General features: G+C 39.2%; 2 protein-coding genes across 3 annotated transcripts; one reads left to right on the top strand and one right to left on the bottom strand.

The window, feature by feature from the left end:
* The first annotated feature begins 425 nt into the window (after positions 1–425).
* On the top strand, positions 426–2,361 carry LOC105038788 (uncharacterized). 2 transcript variants are annotated; one of them, XR_003799837.2, is made up of 3 exons: positions 427–790; positions 1,053–1,580; positions 2,085–2,361. XR_003799837.2 is itself a non-coding variant. In XM_010914688.4 (2 exons), the coding sequence occupies exons 1-2, from the start codon at positions 583–585 to the stop codon at positions 1,508–1,510; spliced, it is 666 nt and encodes a 221-aa protein (XP_010912990.3). In that variant the 5' UTR covers positions 426–582; the 3' UTR covers positions 1,511–1,709. The 2 variants fall into 2 exon arrangements, 1 of the variants encoding a protein (XP_010912990.3); XM_010914688.4 differs by lacking the exon at positions 2,085–2,361 and having other exon boundaries at positions 426–790; positions 1,053–1,709.
* Positions 2,362–16,573: 14,212 nt separating this feature from the next.
* LOC105038787 (uncharacterized) lies at positions 16,574–17,724 on the bottom strand. The gene has a single exon (XM_010914687.3). It carries the CDS (start codon positions 17,362–17,364, stop codon positions 16,909–16,911), a length of 456 nt encoding a protein of 151 aa, XP_010912989.1. The 5' UTR covers positions 17,365–17,724; the 3' UTR covers positions 16,574–16,908.
* Between the last annotated feature and the right edge of the window lie 1,575 nt (positions 17,725–19,299).

Below are 19,299 nucleotides of genomic sequence, written 5' to 3'. Positions count from 1 at the left end.
ATTGCAGAATACAATCGAGGTCGTTCCGCTATTCCAACCTTGGGTCCCACTGCTGAATTCTCTCCTGTCGTTTCCTCAATGTCTTGTCTTCGGCTAATTTCGTTTTCTTCTTATCTTTTTACAGTGGTTAATACTTCATATTTTTATCCATGGAAGAAAAGAATTATACAAATGCTGCATTAGAATTATGAAATTACGTGGAATTGGGTTAGGAGAAGCGTCCAAATTCCCCCCCCATGCTGGAATAGAAAAAGGCAACGCGGACGCAAGCAGGAAATTTCAACTTGGCCTACCCCAACTCCTCGGAATCTTTTCTTCTTCACCGCAACACGGTGTAACGTTCTTTTTTTTTTTTTTACCGTTGCGTGTGGTCTTTTTCTTTCTCCTGGAATCCCGCTGCTATAAATTAAGGGGAAAGGGTGCCAAGAGGAGGCTTGAAGCCGCCACTTGAGCAAGTCTTCCTCCCCTCCTCTTGCTCTGAGTTCCGAGCTTCTCGTCTCTCTTCCAACTCTTTTACCTTTAGATTTCTACCAACTAAAGTGAAGTGAACTTAACCTAGAAGAAGAGAAGCCGAGCCACAGCATGGTGGGCACCTCCTCGTCCTCCTCCTCCTCGTGCGCTTCTTTTGGTTATCTCGACGATGTCTCCGTCAAGCCCGCCGTCGGCGGAACCATCAAGTTCCTCTGCAGCTACGGCGGCAAGATCCTCCCCCGTTACCCCGACGGCAAGCTCCGTTACGTCGGCGGCCACACCCGTGTCCTCGCTGTCGACCGATCCCTCCCTTTCTCCGGTTCGTACCCTCCTCCCTAGCTTCGTTCCCTTCCTCAAGATTGAATCTTTTTGTTGAAAAATAGTAATTTTTTTAATTGATTTTGTCAATTGGCCTTCAAAATCGAATATTTGTGTTTCCTTTAGACGATTTGAAGCGTAAAAAGTAGGAAAAGATTGGATTTTTGTCATGAGATTAAAGAAAGCGAAGAAAAGAAAAGGGGAAATTGCTCTGCTGTTGGCTTGTTGGTAACTAAGGGTCCGGGTTTGCTTCTGTGGAACAGAGCTACAGGGGAAGATGGGGGAGATGTGCGGGTGGGGAGCGGTGAATCTGAGGTGCCAGCTGCCGACGGAGGACCTCGACGCCCTGGTCTCCGTCACGTCCGACGAGGACCTCGCCAACCTCATCGAGGAGTACGACCTCGCCAGCCGCGATCGCCTCCTCCCCTTAAAGATCCGAGCTTTCCTCCTCCCTCCTCCAACCAAGACTCCCTCACCTCCGTCCACTCCTGCTAAGGGGAAATCCTCCACCTCCGCCGTCTCCTCCCGGCCGCCGCTCCCAGCCGACCGCTGCCTCCTCCACCAGATCTCTGCGCCCTCCAGGTTCTCCGGCCGCCCGGGCGCCGCCGCCGCTGGCGATCCCCGCTTCCACGCTCCCCACCACTACCACCACCACCACCACCATCACGGGAACCCGAGACCGCACCAGTTCCTCGTTCACCATGGGAACTACTGGCAATAATTAGCCCACCGTCTCTGGCCTCGAACAGGAAACATCAATGGAACAAATAGATGAAGACGAGGCCGAGGAGGTAAAAGAAAACAACAAAAGAACGGAGGAGTAGAACTAAATATTTTTGTTCTTTGGAAGCACGGGATTGTAACCATCCAGCCTTTTAAATTTTAATACAACAATCCGAGGAAAAAAAAAAAGAAGAAAACAAACTTAAAAAGAAAAACTAAATACGTATTTATTTAACTCTTCTTCTTCTTCTTCTTCTTCTTTGTGGTGTTTTGTGTTTTGCCGTGCCACCGTTCCCAGTCCCCATTCTTCCCCTTCGTTTGTTCGTTTTGGTTGGCACGTCTGTTCCGTTAGGGTTCCGTCCCTTTCGTCACCACCTTTATGTTATTCGTTCCATCTCATCCGTTCGTTGTTTTATTTGTTTTTGTTTTTATTTTTTTAATTTAATATTTTCTGGGTTGGTACATTTTTTTTTTTTTTATTTAGCATCTTTTGTTGGCTGGACGCTTGTTACGTTTTTTTTAAAAAGATATAATTTGCTTTACTGATTCGTTTTCTTCTCGTCTGTTCGCAGGTTAATTAATGGCGATGGGAACGTTCTGGAGAACATATTAAATTACTGGCAAAGCTTGCTTAGATTCGGGAGTATAAAGAAAACAGGGATTAAAATTGTTGCCGTACATATTCTTAAAGAATATTCTTTTTATTCATTTAATTATTTTCTAACATAATTTTGTTTTTTTTATTTTTTATTTTCGGGACATTGCCCACTTGGATCATTTTTATTGTATGTCCGTGGGCAATTGATACAAAGGGAAAAGTTGGGGGAAAAAAAATCTCTCTTGGCAAAATTCGTTATTGATGTGTATGTGGTTGAGCTTCACTCATTTATATTTTCAATAATTAAAATTTAAATTTTTTTATTTTAATAAAAAATATATATATTTTTTAAAAAAAAGAGACGAAGGGGTAAGGTGTTGGTTGTATCTTTTGCGTCAAAATAATGATTAATCTTTATTTGCAGTGTGGGTCATTGGATCGTGATTTTATAATCTTCAAAATATAATCCATGCCAGTAAGATATTTACAGATTTTAAAAATTATGTAAAATATAATTCAAAGGTTAATGTTGAAAAGAAAGATTAATTATTTTTTTATACAAAACATATAAGTCAAAGTGTGAAAGAGATAAAAAATTTATGTATTTAATTTTTTTATATAAAATGGATGGTCCATACAATTCTAATACACATATTTGATATTTATTTATAGATTTGTTTTGTTTCTTTTAGATCTCTTAGTTGATTGTGTGGGCTCTCCGCATATTATTATGGGGCCACAAGCATCTCCTGAAGAAAGAGGAAAAGGACGTGGCTTCCAATGATTCCGATTAGGATGGTAATACATAATAATTTGATTTATTTAATTTATTTAAATATATCATAAATTGAGTTATATTATATATTTAATAAGCTGATCAATTTTAAAATTAAAATTTTAATTTATTTAATAAAAATTAAAAATGATGTATTATTTTTGTATATATTCATTCTTAAATTACATGATAATTATATATATATTTAATAAGATGATTAATTTTGAAATTAAATTTTTGATTTATTTAATAAAAAATAAAAATTGTATCTTCCACGGAGAAAAATGATGCATCATTTTTGCATATATTCATTCTTAAATTGCATGATAATTACTTTAAAATTTATGTCGGTGGACGATTTAAAAAATTCAAAGTACTTGGAGAGTTAGACGGGGCATCATTAATAGTCCACGTCATAAAAAAATAATCATTCTTTCGCACTAAATATTCAACACGATCCCTCAATAAATAGATCAATTTTATATTTACTAAAAAAAAAAAGATCAATCTGAGGTTGAAATATTTTTGATCGCCGCCCGTAATTTCTAGGCCACTTTCCTGTGAAGGGGGATGACGTGGGCAGTAGTGATGGCGATCGGAGCCCGGCGGGGTCTCACGTCAGAATCCCCGCAAGTGGGTCAGAGAAGGGAACTGGATTCCACTAGGTGTTGATGTGATTTGTGCCTTACTTGCGTGTGGACCTGGTTGGCTTTGTGGATTGGGCTCCGATGGCTCCAACCACAAGTTCTTTTGAGTGGTTCCAGTTTAACTGACCCATTTCGGTTGGAAGACGCTGAAAGGACAAATAACAGAGAGGGAGATATAATCCAACGGTAGTGAGGACTATCCATACACAGAGAGAATAAGATCAACCAAATTTAAATTTAAAATTAATTAAATTAAAATTTTATAATAAAAATTATATATCAATAATTTAAATTATTAAATATGATCTATTATCTCAAAATTTTTTATATATAAAAAATTATATAATTTTGAGACTTCTAATCTGTGTATTAAATATTTAAAAATTAAACAATTTAAATAAAATTAAATTAAATATATTTTTTAATTATTTGATGTATAAATTAAAAATTTTCAAACCATATGATTTTTAGTATGTAAGTAATTTGAAGATATTAGATCATATCCAATGATTTGAATTATCGATATAGGACTCCTATTGTTCAATTTTGACCTGAATGATTCTGAATCTAAATCCAATCAATCTTACCCAAATCTATCTTTATATATATATATATATATATATATATATATATATGTTGGGTATGAAATACCCACGGCCGAAATCCTCGACGAAATCTCCTACGGGAGCCGGGCTTCTCCATCGACAGCAGAACGGCTCCGCCCGGACTCCTACGGGAGCCGGGCTCCTCCGCCGACAGCAGCGCGGCTCCGCCCGGACTCCTACGGGAGCCGGGCTCCACAATCGACAGCAGAACGGCTCCGCCCGGACTCCTACGGGAGCCGGGCTCCTCCGCCGACAGCAGCGCGGCTCCGCCTGGACTCCTACGGAAGCCGGGCTCCTCTATCGACAGCAGAACGGCTCCGCCCGGATTCCTACAAGAGCCGGGCTCCTCCGCCGACAGCAGCGCGGCTCCGCCCGGACTCCTACGGGAGCCGGGCTCCTCCGCCGACAGCAGCGTGGCTCCGCCCGGACTCCTACGGGAGCCGGGCTCCACAATCGACAGCAGAACGGCTCCGCCCGGACTCCTACGGGAGCCGGGCTCCTCCGCCGACAGCAGCGCGGCTCCGCCCGGACTCCTACGAGAGCCGGGCTCCTCCATCGACAGCAGAACGGCTCCGCCCGGACTCCTACGGGAGCCGGGCTCCTCCGCCGACAGCAGCGCGGCTCCGCCCGGACTCCTACGGGAGCCGGGCTCCACAATCGACAGCAGAACGGCTCCGCCCGGACTCCTACGGGAGCCGGGCTCCTCCGCCGACAGCAGCGCGGCTCCGCCCGGACTCCTACGGGAGCCGGGCTCCTCCATCGACAGCAGAACGGCTCCGCCCGGACTCCTACGGGAGCCGGGCTCCTCCGCCGACAGCAGCGCGGCTCCGCCCGGACTCCTACGGGAGCCGGGCTCCTCCGCCGACAGCAGCGCGGCTCCGCCCGGACTCCTACGGGAGCTGGGCTCCTCCATCGACAGCAGAACGGCTCCGCCCGGACTCCTACGGGAGCCGGGCTCCTCCGCCGACAGCAGCGCGGCTCCGCCCGGACTCCTACGGGAGCCGGGCTCCTCCATCGACAGCAGAGCGGCTCCGCCCGGACTCCTACGGGAGCCGGGCTCCTCCGCCGACAGCAGCGCGGCTCCGCCCGGACTCCTACGGGAGCCGGGCTCCTCCATCGACAGCAGAGCGGCTCCGCCCGGACTCCTTCGGGAGCCAGGCTCCACAATCGACAGCAGCGCAGCTCCGCCCGGACTCCTACGGGAGCCGGGCTCCACCGCCGACAGCAGCGTAGCTCCGCCCAGACTCCTACGGGAGCCGGGCTCCACCGCCGACAGCGGCACAGCTCCGCCCGGACTCCTACGGGAGCCGTGCTCCGCTCTCAGTATCAACTGCTGGCAAGCTCCATCCGGACTCCTACGAGAGCCGAACCTCGCCTTTAATTTTAAATTGCAGGAGGACCCCTCCCGAACTCCGACCACTGCCGAGCCTCGATCAGCAGATCCGCGCCCCCTGGCAGATCACAATAACCACCATGATCCTGTTCCACTTCCTGTAGCGGATTCTGTGCGGCTCCATCACCCCCTACGGCGGACCCATTACTCTCTGACAGGCTGTGTTAACGGCCACGATTCTGCTCCGCTCCCTGCGGCAGGTGCTGCACGATCTCACTACTCGCTGGCAACTAGCGGCAACGGACGCCGCTCCACTACCTGCAACAGGCCCTACGTGGCGGGCCATGACGATAGCCATGGGTCTACCCCACTATCTTTCGCAATCAATTCCCCCTGACCATGGACGGCCCACTACCAGGCGGTTACAAACGTCGCCATCAATCCATTGCCTCCTCCGCCTATAAAAGGGAGACCCAGATACGTTATTCTTTAAGCTCATTTTTCTTATCTCAAAACTCTGCTAAATTCTCCGTTCGAGCACTCCATTCTTGTTGAGGCAGAGAACTGACTTGAGTGTCGGAGGGTCTTGCCGGAGCAACCCCACCTCCGATTTAGACTTCCCTTGCAGGTCCCGACGGCGACCGCGACTTCTCCGACTCCAGCTTCTCCGGCGCAAGCGGATTTTTGCACCAACAATATATATATATATATAATATATCAAGTGAGAGAAGTGATTTAATATGAGAGATAAAAAAATATAATAATAATTTTTAGATCCATATCAATGATTCGGATAGAAATATAATTATTTTAATTATTTTAATATTTTTAAAATTTATTTTTTTTAATTTTTTAATACGTGCATCCACGTATAGTGCTTATCTAAATCGTTAATATGGATTTAAAAATTATTACTATATTATCCCATCTATCACATTAAGCCAGAGAGAGAGTGCAGCTCCCCTGGTGGCTGAAAGGTCAAGTAAAATATCCAAGGATGGGATGGAGATATTGAAAAAAAATAGATGTCATCAAAAGAAAAGATTACAAGTGGAGAGGCCGGGCTGCATGGGAGGGTTGAAAAGAAAATTTCTTGTCTTACACAGCAAGAAAGCAAATTGTGTCATATAAAAATGGAAAAGAAAGGATGACCAGAGCAAAGCAGGCAGTTCTAATCATATTAATAAATAAAAAAATAGTATTTCATGGAAACAATTCAAAATATAAAACTGTAAATATTGGCAAATGAGAACGTTATAAATGATTATTAGATATTAGATGACTACTAGAAACAAAATTTTATTATCTTAAATCTTAATCAACAAAAAGTTAGATATTTGATGAAAATATTTTGAGCAATGTTTTTTTTTTTGCAAATCAAAAAATCGTAAATAGTTATCAGATGTTAATGTTTTGCAAATTAGAAAATTGCAAATAGTTACGTGACGTTAGTACTATGCTGCTGATGTTGTTTTCTTCTGAGGAAAATTTTTTTTTTTTGATTTAAAATTTAAATAATATTGAAAAGAAAAATGAATCAGAAATCAGAAATTAAAAAAATTAATACGCCTGCTAGAAAAGGTAATGTCCCATCGTTTTTATATGAGCTGAGCTCATTATGTACGGTGAACGAAGCCATTGGTGCTTGTAGCGTGGTTGGCAGTAGCTGTGGCCTTGCCTATAAAATCAGGTGGCTTCCATAAATTCTTTGGGGCAATTATAGCCACTTTTGAAGGTCGCAAAAATACAAGGAAAAAAAATCTTTATGTTCAGTACGGACATTGAATGCCAAAATATACACCAACCATAATCCATACACGTAAACTAATCACAAAGTAAGACACATATTTGACACGTCATGTATTTGACTCATTTGACATTGCATTGCTAATTAATGGAAGCCTGACATAAACCAACCACGCAGTTCTACACCTCAATCAATTAGTGCCTGCCGCATGGTCATTTTAAAGGCAAGTAGAGATGTCTAAATCTTTTTCACATCCGATGGCAACTCGTCGCAACGGCGGAATGGCCTCTTTCATTGGTGAGGTCCGTATCTCGTCTTATCACATCGGTATCTTTCAAGCGGTTATCTCCAACAAACTTTTCATTCCGCTAATTGTAATGGGTTCCAACCCTGTCCATATAAATCTTTTCCAATGACCCTCCAAGTAAGTCACAAGTTACTCTAAGCCGAATTAAGCTTGGACAAAGCTATCTTAAGTCTTTTTTTGGCTCAGAGAAGTTCTACAGAGTTTGAGTTATTAAGTCTAACTCATGAGCTTAAAAGAAATCCTAAGTAGAGTCTCTTATGGTTTCGGACTGAGCATAATCTCAAAGAGATTAATCTCTTTTCAACTCACAAAGATCTCTCTCTCTCTCTCAAACTCCTCACATGGACTTTGGTTTCTCCTACTCACACTCTTTGTTTGTCTTCTACTCGTAACCTTATTTGTCCCATCGAGATAGATCAAGTATCGGAGGATCCTCCAAGAAACTTCTGACAAATGAATTTTCTCTATTTGTGGTGTTTCAAAGTACTCTCGAAAGCTAGACTGAAGATTCAACAGTCGACAACTACATCGAGATATTTGACAAGCTTTCCGGCTTCCTGGATCGTCATCTTCATCTCTCCATCATAGGGTCCAACTCATCGATCTGAACTAAATCAGTTCTCAGTGACAATAATATCAATTCATAGGTTTACTAAAAAAATCCATATATTTAAGGCATGATAATATTGTTAGAGCAGATTTGGTTGTTTTCGAAGTAGCTAGAGATTTGCTATCATTCTCTAAAATGTAATGCATCATTCAAATAAAATGAAGGGTATAATAGATAATTGATACGTTGTCACTTTGGATCCAATGAAACAACGATCAATATGACTACCTTTTAAGTTAAAACGAAGATCCTCTGCGGTGCACGTTTTGCACAACAAATAGTGGTACAATCCTGAATGGCTACCACCAGGGATGTCCATGAAGATAAATATCCAAATATTTTATTCTCAAATCGAGCAAGACGGTTTTAACCAAAATTAAATGAATATGACGTTGGTGATAGATTTAAAAATTAAAAATTATCTAATTTTGATTTTAATTATGATTTTGATAATTTCTTAATCTGAAATTGAATTCAATACAGAACCTAAAACCTAACCAAGAATAGAATATATCCAATATTTAATACCCTTGATACTTTATATATTTAGTATAAATCAAAATCACTGACTTCATGAGAATGGCCATAAGATAATCCTAGCGCTCCATCCCACTCAATTGATTATTGATATCTAAAATTTTAAAATAAATAAAAAAATTAAACAATTTTTGATTTTTTAATTTCGATTTTGTAATTTTTTTATTATAATTTTCTATTTCAAAACCCATTTGATTCGGAGGCCAGTGGTGGATTTTGATTTTTTCAGATTCCATCCCATAATAGGAGTGAAAGTGCTACGAATAATATCTATCCGAATTCATTTAAGTATCCGAATCAATCTGAATATAAACAAAAATTTGAAGATCCGACTAATATACATATCCATATCTATATCCGTAAAAAAAATATATATAGATATTGATAGATAAATATCTAATCCGTATTCGAATATCCGAATCTACCTATAATCCTATATAATTTTATATACTATCAATTAATTTTTAAAGAAAATATACAACCATACAAACATGCTATTAATTTGATATATCATCTATTTAGTAATATTTTTGATTTTGTAGTCATAAAATTTAATTATCAAACTTATATCTGTAATTGTATTCATACTTTCGGTATACGAATTGTATTCGTATCCATTTAAAATAAATATGAATATAAATTTTTGCATCTGAATAATATCCGTATCCATATTTATATTCGTCAGATAAAATAAATATGGATATGGATATGTTGATATCCAATCCATATCCGATCCGATTTCAACTCTATCGCATAAACATCTCTAACCACCACATCATTCGATCATAAAAGCAGATAGCTATCAACTAGGGTGCAGTGTATGACACACAAAATATGCTGTATATGGCATGCAACTCCCCCCCTATTCTATATTTTGTTGTGTCGGATGCTGTGGCAGCTGTCCAAGACTTAGTCCAAATGGCACACATTAGAGGATCCTAAACTTTTTAAATTAAGTACGATCCATATAGGGTTACCATATGCTGCATTCATTCAAAGGACCATCTGATCCAATTCTTGTTGCTTGGCATTGGCCCCAATTAGATTTCCTCAAATCAACTTGGACTGATCTAGGATCCATTCATCCTAATTATGTAGGAGCTGAGTTTGTCATCCTGAGTCTCCAAGGTGACACTTTTATGCTGCAGTAGTTTCTATATCTACCACTTCTGTGCCATCCGATGAGCCTACCATGGCCTGACATGAGCTGAGGGGAGCAATGCTTATGTTCTGATAAAATCATTCAGGAAGGAGATTGTAAGACTTGTTTCATGGATCAACGGAAAAAGGAAGCAGATTATTCCAACTCAGACTGTTCGGACTTCAAACTTCCCTCAGTCTTCTTGCTCAACTACTTGTAGCTGATGCGCTTGGTGCTTCTTTTCTTAGACATTAGTTGGTCATCCACTTGCTGTAACACCCCCCACCACCCCCACAAAAAGAAAGAAAAAGAAACCCATTCTCTGTGAAGTCAGCTCAGCATATAAATTAAATAGTATATCTAAGATTTGTTCATGATCATAAACATCTAACCGGGCCACAAAGAAGGATTTGATTAATGCAAAATTGAAAAAGAAATGTAGATGGGACAGTGAATCTTGTAATCGTGCCACTACAACCATTTTCACTACCTTATCTTAGTTGAGGATGACGCAATCACTCTCTGTACTCAGTCCCAGCCATTCTCTTTTCTCACTTGAACACAAATATGTAGAACTATTCTGGATTTAATACTAAATTGATTAGTAGCCTCATCTTGATGAGGCAAAGGGGATTATGTTGAAGAATGAGAGGCAAAGAAGGTGCCAAATCCAAGTTGTGGGTGCAAGTCAGATGTGGCTCACTTTTTGCCCAAAAGGTAAAGTGGCTTCTTTTAGGCTGCATACCCCATTTTGTGTCTAGAATAGGTGGTTTCTTTGGGCTTAGCATTTTCAACACTTGATTCCCCACAATATTCTGAATCACCAGGACCCTGTCATTCACTGTAGGCAGATTCGCTTTCTGGTATGCAGCACTTGGGGGAGCAAGATGGTTCTTGGGGCCAGAGAATGACTGCAACCTTGGGGAGGCTCAATTGATTAGAAAAGAATGAGAAGTTCTGATCATTTTGACCATCCGTTCATTGCATGGCTAAGAAGCTTAAGCAGACTCCAATTAAGTAAATAACTCGATGCTTCATCTCATGTTCTCACATATGCAAGACTTATTAAGTCATTGCCATGCATCCAAGCTTGATTGCATGATTCCACCTTGACCATATTCAATTACCTTCCATCTTTTCTAATCAAAGGTTCAATCGCTATTGTACCCAAAAAAAAAAACAGGCTCAATCACTATAGCCGACCACTACTGTCACCTAAACTGCCTGATCATTTAATATTGACTGTAACAATCAACAAGAATAACCAATCACCAGGAACCACAATGGATGACCTACACCGGCTACCAGATATCAAATTGAAACCTAGTTGTGGGCAGTCATGTGGCGTCATAGTTCCAAATAAACATTACTGCTCATTTATTTTCAAACACAGTGGAGGCTAATTTTGTGTTTACAGCCTTAGTTGATTGGGTATTTCTCACCATATATCCAAGTTGGACAGACATGAACTGCCTAGGTTAGTTTATCATTGTGGAGAAGAATCTGCGTAAAAAATAATTCACAATCTAAGATTTCATCAGCTCCTAAACCATGAACAGGACTGATAAGAGTAATAATGTTTGATAAAAAAATGTAAGCACTCTGTGAATTCAATAAAATCATTCCACCTCATTGTTGTTTAGCATAGAACAGTTGATCTCATCCTCCTTCATTGAGGGGTCTAAATCTGTCAATTTCATATTAGCAGCCTTGGGGCTTTCCTCTAAGACAGAGAGTTATAAGACCTGAAAATTCATCCCACATGCAAAAGTCTAAGAAGTCTATAGACAAAGAAATTATGAGCATAAAGAAAACATTACCTTGCTTTGATGGAATTTCAGGATTTTTTTTTCCTTTTCTGCTCATGCTTCCTTCAGAAGTAGGAAACGAATCTCACAATATTGTGAGATCACTTTATGTTTTTGCTCAATCAAGCATGAATTATCTATATTTCTATTCCTTCGTTGTGTAGCATCATTGTGCTCTATAGGTACTTTCATAGTTAAGAAGCGTATGTTGGGAGGTTGTGGGAATTCAATGAACTCATAATCAATTGCAACAGCATAATACATACGATTCCAATAGGCCACAGCCTTAACATACAACAATGATATATAAAGTATCTATATAAATATAATAACCATTCACAATCCTCATAAAAAAGCTGAAAAATGCCTCGAGTGGTGAATCATAGATTCAGAGATTGAAGTACTAAGAATGCAGTGATACAGGTTATGTGAATAACTTTAGGACTAGCTTAGAATATTTATTATAGGAAATAGAGCACATAGAAGGGGCAAACGTAATGGCAATTACAATGTGCACTGTCTGCTCGTTAGAAGCTAGATCATTTGCAATGTCAACAGCTTTTAGGTCATTGAGTTTGGGTGAAATGAGATTTTTAAAATCAAAGCCTAAGTGTACCATAAAGCACTGATGTCCAAAAAATATGGCATGACTTTGAGAATTGGCTAACACTCAAGCCTTGACATTGTGGCAAGAGACAATTATTAATATATAATAATAAATTAACAAGATGTCAACCAGTATAAGCACAGAGGTTCAATTATTTCTATAAGAGAATGGAGCACATAATGGCCTGTCGAATGCACTAAAGAACATGCAAGAAAACCACACAAACCAAAGCACAGAAAGAATAAGCAATTTCCACCGAGGTGATGTCCAACAGTCCAACCAGGCAAGGCCTCTCAGTAGCTAACAATATCAGCCACATGTGGGGCATGCTTAGTTCAATGCAAGTAGATAAAGATAGAGGATTTCTGTTGCAAGAAATACATCCAAAAAGAATAAACTCTTGAGTCTTGACCTAAAATAGCAACTGGCCAAAGAACTTTGCTTAGATTCACGTTAAAGATACTTATGTGGGCAAAAATGGAAGCTTCATTACCAAAGATGACCACAGCATTATTACATAACAAGCTATAGCAAAGCTGAATGAAAAGCAATGCATGAGGAGAGCACCATCATGATAAATCTCATTGAATATAACATCAAGGACAAAAGGACTGATAAACTCACAAGCAGCACAAAGGGCAAGTATAAGCCCATGGCTTGGAATAGGATGCAAATGGCCCATGCAGGGGGAAAGGCCAAGACAAAACATGTGGAGGTAAAAGAGTATCAAACAAGGAGTCCAGTCATCAATAGCAGCAATTGTGATTGCTACCTGATAAGTGTTTGTCAATGTCAAAGAGTGAAAGCCTAGTTACTTGAGCATAACTAACCCGGAACAACGTGAATTTCAAGAAAGAGGATACCACAGGCCCAACTTGTTGGCAACCCTTTTCTGTGTGAAGACACAATCAACTGGATAACCTTTACAGCACTCCACCAAGATACAGGATGCCTTATTATATGGACTTACCTACTATGGAATCTCATCGTGGAAGGGAACCAGGATTCCAACTATGGTTATGCTCATGAGTATTGAGCTCCTCAACCTTGTGGAGCTGTCACTTTTAATGCTAATTTGTGTGGTAGATGGGAAGACCATTTGAAAGCAGGACAGGAGCCATGAAGGAATCAAGCATTAAAAATCCATAGTGATCAACTGCAATCATGTAGCTCAAGTTATAAAAGTTGATGAGTTAAGTGCACAGAAACACATGAAAATAAAAGACCTCAAGAATCGCTTAGATCAACAATTACAGGATGTCCATCACAAGGCAAAGATATGGATGAGGTTATATATTTTGGAGATAAGGTTATATATTACCAAAGAAGGATCGCCCAAAGTCAGGATGGACAAAGGGTGCAAAAAGGGAATGAACAGAAAACCAAAAAGGAATCATTTAACTTGGAGTGAAAGGATTCAAGGATGCAAAAGCATAAAGCTAAGAACCTTGATAGAAGAATAGTATCAGAATACTTATTGGTGACATGCAGAGAGATATGAAGGCATGTATTATTGATGTTCAAAGACATATTGCAAGAGTATCTAATTTGTAGATCAATGTGAAACTCTAGAGTGTTCAGTAGTGTTAGAATAATATGACATGAATCATGATCAAAGCTTTTCCATATGTCTCACTTTGGACAAAGTGATTTAATTTCTGATAAAGAAATAATAAGAGATATTATGTCAAAGAAAGTTTTAACCAAGGATTAAAATGTTGGCCATGCCATTGGCACAGACCAACATGTTATGCACTGGATTGCGACTGGCATGTGGTACCATTCTGTGCCAATGCACGCCTGCCAATGAATTCTCATGTGTGCCACTACATCCCAAGCATTGCACATAAATCATGTTCCATGTCAATGCCAAGAAGGCAAGTCACCTGCACGCAGCACTTAAAACTTGGTTATGCATTTTCCCAAAGCACAAGAATCATCTGAAAAACAGTCATGGCTCTCCCAAAATTACATAGATGAACCCAATAACAAAAAATGGGTCTGGTTTTTTTCTTTTTATTTTTGTTGATTGTCTAGGAAATTTTGGAGGAATGAAGAACGAATATGTACAAACATAGTTCTAAGAGGGGTGGAGCATATATCTTCTGATTTAATGTGAACCAAAAAACATGACCACTCTCATCCCCATTGCGAATCATTTTATGAATCCTTATCCCTAACATAAGTAATGTAGCCAACCAAAATGGTTGACCTTCATTGCAGGCAATCATCATATATAACTATTTATGGGTTGTTTATATACAAAAATGATATAGACCTAGCCATAAGGCATTAGCATTCAAACTTTGTTTTCACAACTTGGGCCATATATCCTATGATTAGGATTACTCTGTAGTCTGTCCATTTACGCATCCTAATTTTGGAGGATAACAAAAGCAGTTCTCAGAGTCCCATATAAACATCCTTCCATTTGCAAATATCAAGATATCATTGATGACAAACATAAACTCCAACAATTACCTGGTGATATGCATAAGCTGTAAAACCCTTCTCCCATTTTCAATGTTATGCCACAGGATTGAATATACAGATCAACCTTCAATCCCTTTAAGGCTTATTGCCAAACTAAATGTATCAGGATTTAGGTATCAATTCTCCACAGTCAATTGAATTTAAATAAATCAACCAAGCACAGAATTCAAGTATGAAAACACAATGGATCCTTAATCGGTATTCTTCCCACAACTGTCTCTGGCATGAAAAAGGTCTTTTTTAGGGCCCAACATTGTTCTTATCATGGTCATGCCTCTGGTTCTTTTAAATGTTATAAATGGGTTGCTAATAAAGATGGATATAACTGGTAGGGTAGATGGTTCGATCTTGAAGGCACTGAGACAGAGTACTTGGTACAAAGAAAAAGTTCTTCAAGGTACAAAATGTTGTCGCAACAAGGATGTTGACGAAGTTTAAAGAAACAATATTATATTTGCTTCAGTCCTTGGACAGACTTAGTTCTGTGATAAATTGGTTTGCTACAATATTTTTAAGTTTGACTTAGTGGCCTCTCCAAGCGAAGAGAGAAATCTCTCTTATACGGTAAGCCGGAAGTGAGATCTATTGGGAGCTCTCTCCAGAACATGAGACCTTAATAAATTTTTCAGGTCATCTCAAGGTTAGTATTAAATTCTTCTTCCACGTAAAGAATCTTTGGGAGGTAAACTCCATTGAAGCAATGGGGCAGGGAACTAATAGATTGGTGCTTACTACCGAGGAGCAATCATCTTCAGGACTTAATCTCACATTTAGGCTTGCCCTCACAATGGTTTTTGCTTCGTGTAAAGGTGCTGTCACAATGGTGAACATTAGTAAATAATGAAATTTGTGCATTTTTCTGTCCAAAGAGGATTGGAACAACTTTATCAAGGAATATCTTTTAGAATTATCCCGTGAGTATCGATGGTATTCTTGTACAATGATTTTACATAAAAAACCAACCTTGTTGGTACATGAGGCAGAAATAACACCAACCATTCAAGGCTAGAATCAAAAAAAAAAGAAAAAAAGAAAAAGAAAAAAGAAAAAAGTCAATAAAATTTTTTAATAATAATAATAATAAGATAGTAAAGCTCATGTATTTCACCATGTTTTTGAGGGCTGCTGAAATCAAAGAGCAAGACCAGCATGATGATGCAAATAGCAAAACAAAAAACCAAGGGTAAAGAATCATGATTTATTTACTTTAACATTCTTATTCTGGAAATTTTCTGACATTTTGTTTATTGGCCAGCTATTGTTGGTTACTTAGTTGTCTGCATAGAAGCTGTAAAATTAGGATATGTTCAAAGATTCATACTTGCTTTCCAATCCATCCCAAATCTCCTATTTAGCTGCATGCGTTATAATATGATCAAGCTAGTATCTTAGGCTAGGATATTTTGCAGTGCTTGTCAAAGTCATACTAGAATAGCTCAGATTAATAAATGGTGCTGATAATACAAGGTTTTGAGGCAACTGTGTGACCTTTTAAAATTATATACACCTTCAACAGCATATTTATTATTTTCTAATAAACATTAAGCTGGAATGTTCGAACATGCGATAAAAGGCATCTTGCATTATTAATCAATTCAAAGTCAAGACTTGCCAATTCAGAGTGACATATAACTACTGATATCAAGTATGCAACTAAGAACATGCCGGTGTTTTACAGTCACATCATACTAAGTCATAGCATCCTATCTATTCAAAAATTTCATTTGCTCATAATCATACCACGCAGCTTATGAGTGACATAAAACATCAACCACCCAAAATGTATCAAATAATGCTCATACAAGTAGAACGAAACCAGAAAATCACAATAAGTCCAGAAGTCAGCCAGAGGATAAACCAACAGGAAATAAGATGTTTGCCAACTAACCAACACTTTTAATAAGATAGAAAGTTGTACAACAGCGGAAGCTCATATATCTTATTCTTTATTATTGTTAACAAGAGAAGAAATTTTTACAAGAATTTGAGAAGACAAGATAAAATGTGAGACCAACCACATTCATCTAGATTCATGCAAGATAACAAGCCAAAGCAAATTAACCTAAAAAAAAAATGGACAAAAGAGCAAGCATCACCACATGTTAGCTACAACCCATTAGCCCTCATGAGCTTCACCTCCGAATCCAAAAGGTTTAAGAGGGTACCTCCGTAGCCCGAAACATTTCATTCAGTCGTACTTCTCCCTCCACGAGTAGACGAGGAAGAGGACCCAGGAGAGGCTGAGCATGATATCACCGACAAGCTGGCGAGGCCAGTCGCGGGCGAGGTCATCGACCCGGCGCTCAAAGTAGACGCGCCAGAGGGCCATGGAAGCATGGAGGAGGACGCAGCCTTTCGCGAAGAAAGCCTGGAAATCCCGATCCTTCACGAACGACACCATGAAGAGGAGAAACCCGATCGCCATGAGGAGAAGCCCGGCGAAGGAATCCGATGTCTGGATCAGGAGCTGGTCATGGGGGGTCGATCCCTGGAGCTTCCGCGCCGTCTCGCTTCCGTGGCCGAAGACGGCGATCTCGTTCAGGTAGAACATCATCAGCGCGCCGCAGGTCACCGCCACCGCGGAATGGAGGAGGCAGATCGCGAAAAACCCGGACGAAGACGGCGAACTCGACGGCGACGCCATCACTCGTAGAGCTTTTCCGATCAGCACATGAAAACCCTAAACCCCTGGTTTCCTGGGAGAGACGATTAAGCCCTGAGGGTTTTCTACAAGGGGGGACTGAAATTGGATTTGGGGGAGGCATTGGATTGGGAGAACGAGAGCGTTCGCGGTGTTGTATTCTAACTATTCGTCTGGGAATATATTTATTCCCCCAAAGCTTTGGTTTGGAATTGGGGACGAAGAGGGAGATGGAGATTATGATGATGATGGGAATAGGCCATCGGGAAGAGGAGCAGCGGGTGGTGATACTGAGAGATGGCACCCTTTCTCCTATATAGGCTTTTTTGTGTTTTTTCCCTTCGGATGAAGCCTTAGCCAGCTGGGATAAGTGGGGAAGGGAAGTATAAAGGAGCGAGGAGAAGAAGACGCCGATTTGGGTCCCACCTGTGGTTGGATAAACCGAGATGGGGATGAGGTTTTGGACTCGTGATGTGGGGTTTGTGGGCCACACTGATGTCAGGCAGATTTGTTATGTCGCAACTAGCATGGGGAAACTCGCCTACATTTACTTAAGCGTTTAAGTAGGGCGGGGATCAGAACAGACTAGGAGGGAAGGTAGCATGGGTAACATGATCCGCGTTTATATCGAATGAATTTGAATATGGATAAAAATTTAAAAAATAATTATTATTTATATTTATAAAATAAAAATAAATAAGTAATTATTCGGTCTGTATTTAAATATTCAAATATATCTATAATTTTATAATTTTATATAATATTTATTAATTTTTTAAAAAAATATATAATTATATAAATATATTATTAATTTGATTTATCATCTATTTAATAATATCTTTAATTTTATAATTAAAAAAATTTAATTATTTAATTTATATTTATAATTATATCGTATTTTTAGTATCCAAATCTGTTTAAAATAAATATAAATATAAATTTTTATATCAAATAATATTCATATCTATATTTGTATTTGATAAATAAAATATATATGGATATGAATATACTGATATCCGGTCTCTATTCGATCCAATTTCAATCTTAAATTATATCGGATATTAGATATAATAAAATTTATCAAATCTAATTTATTAACTAAATAAATTATAAAGATCAGATGAGAACTTGGGTATTTCAATGATTGAGTTAAAAATTTTATGGGACAAAATCATAAGATTATAAAGGTATTTTTATAATGGATGAATCTGGATCTCATAAGTAATCTAATCCGATCTATAACGAATTAAGTTGATTAAGCATTGTCAGCCCTTCAGATACGGTAAGTTGTATAATAGAGTGAATGTACCTCTGAAGGAGATCGATTTGTCAAAATAATAATAATAATAATAATGGAGATGCAATTTTTTTTCCTGTTGGAAAGTGAGAGACTTATTGCGACTGTTGCCGGTTGTCACAGGTGAGGACCAAAATTATCCTTCTACCCTATAGATTTACGTGGGAGGCAAGTTGGAGGTCTGATACGTCCTTTTAGTCTTGGCATAAATTGACTTCAAATTGATTTATTACTACGAAGCAGAACGAGTAAGATTAGAATCCAAAACTTAAATCATAAAGAAAGAAACTTATTAATATACCAAAACCGTATAGAGGGTGAACACCTCATTAAACATTATCATGCCGTGAGATCCTTCTTGACACATGCATGGCCATGGTTGAGATTACATGGAGTTTAGGAGATTAGGGGGCAATCCGGATTTAGGTTATTCATTGGTAACAAAAAGATATATAAACATACACAAACCATCAACATTGGAAACTACTAAATATTCAATATCACATATATGCAAGACCAATTTATTACTTGATTAGTTATGGAAAGTAATAACAAGTATCCAACAGAAGGTCATGGATGATAATTATTGCCGGAGGTTATGACTTGCAGATTAATCTTTATTTGTGTACATGTGTTTGATG

This window comes from Elaeis guineensis, chromosome 1 (assembly GCF_000442705.2).
Source record: "Elaeis guineensis isolate ETL-2024a chromosome 1, EG11, whole genome shotgun sequence".
NCBI classification, from domain to species: Eukaryota; Viridiplantae; Streptophyta; class Magnoliopsida; order Arecales; family Arecaceae; genus Elaeis; species Elaeis guineensis.
Note: the sequence above shows the minus strand (reverse complement) of the source record. Positions and strands in the feature narration are given on the sequence as shown.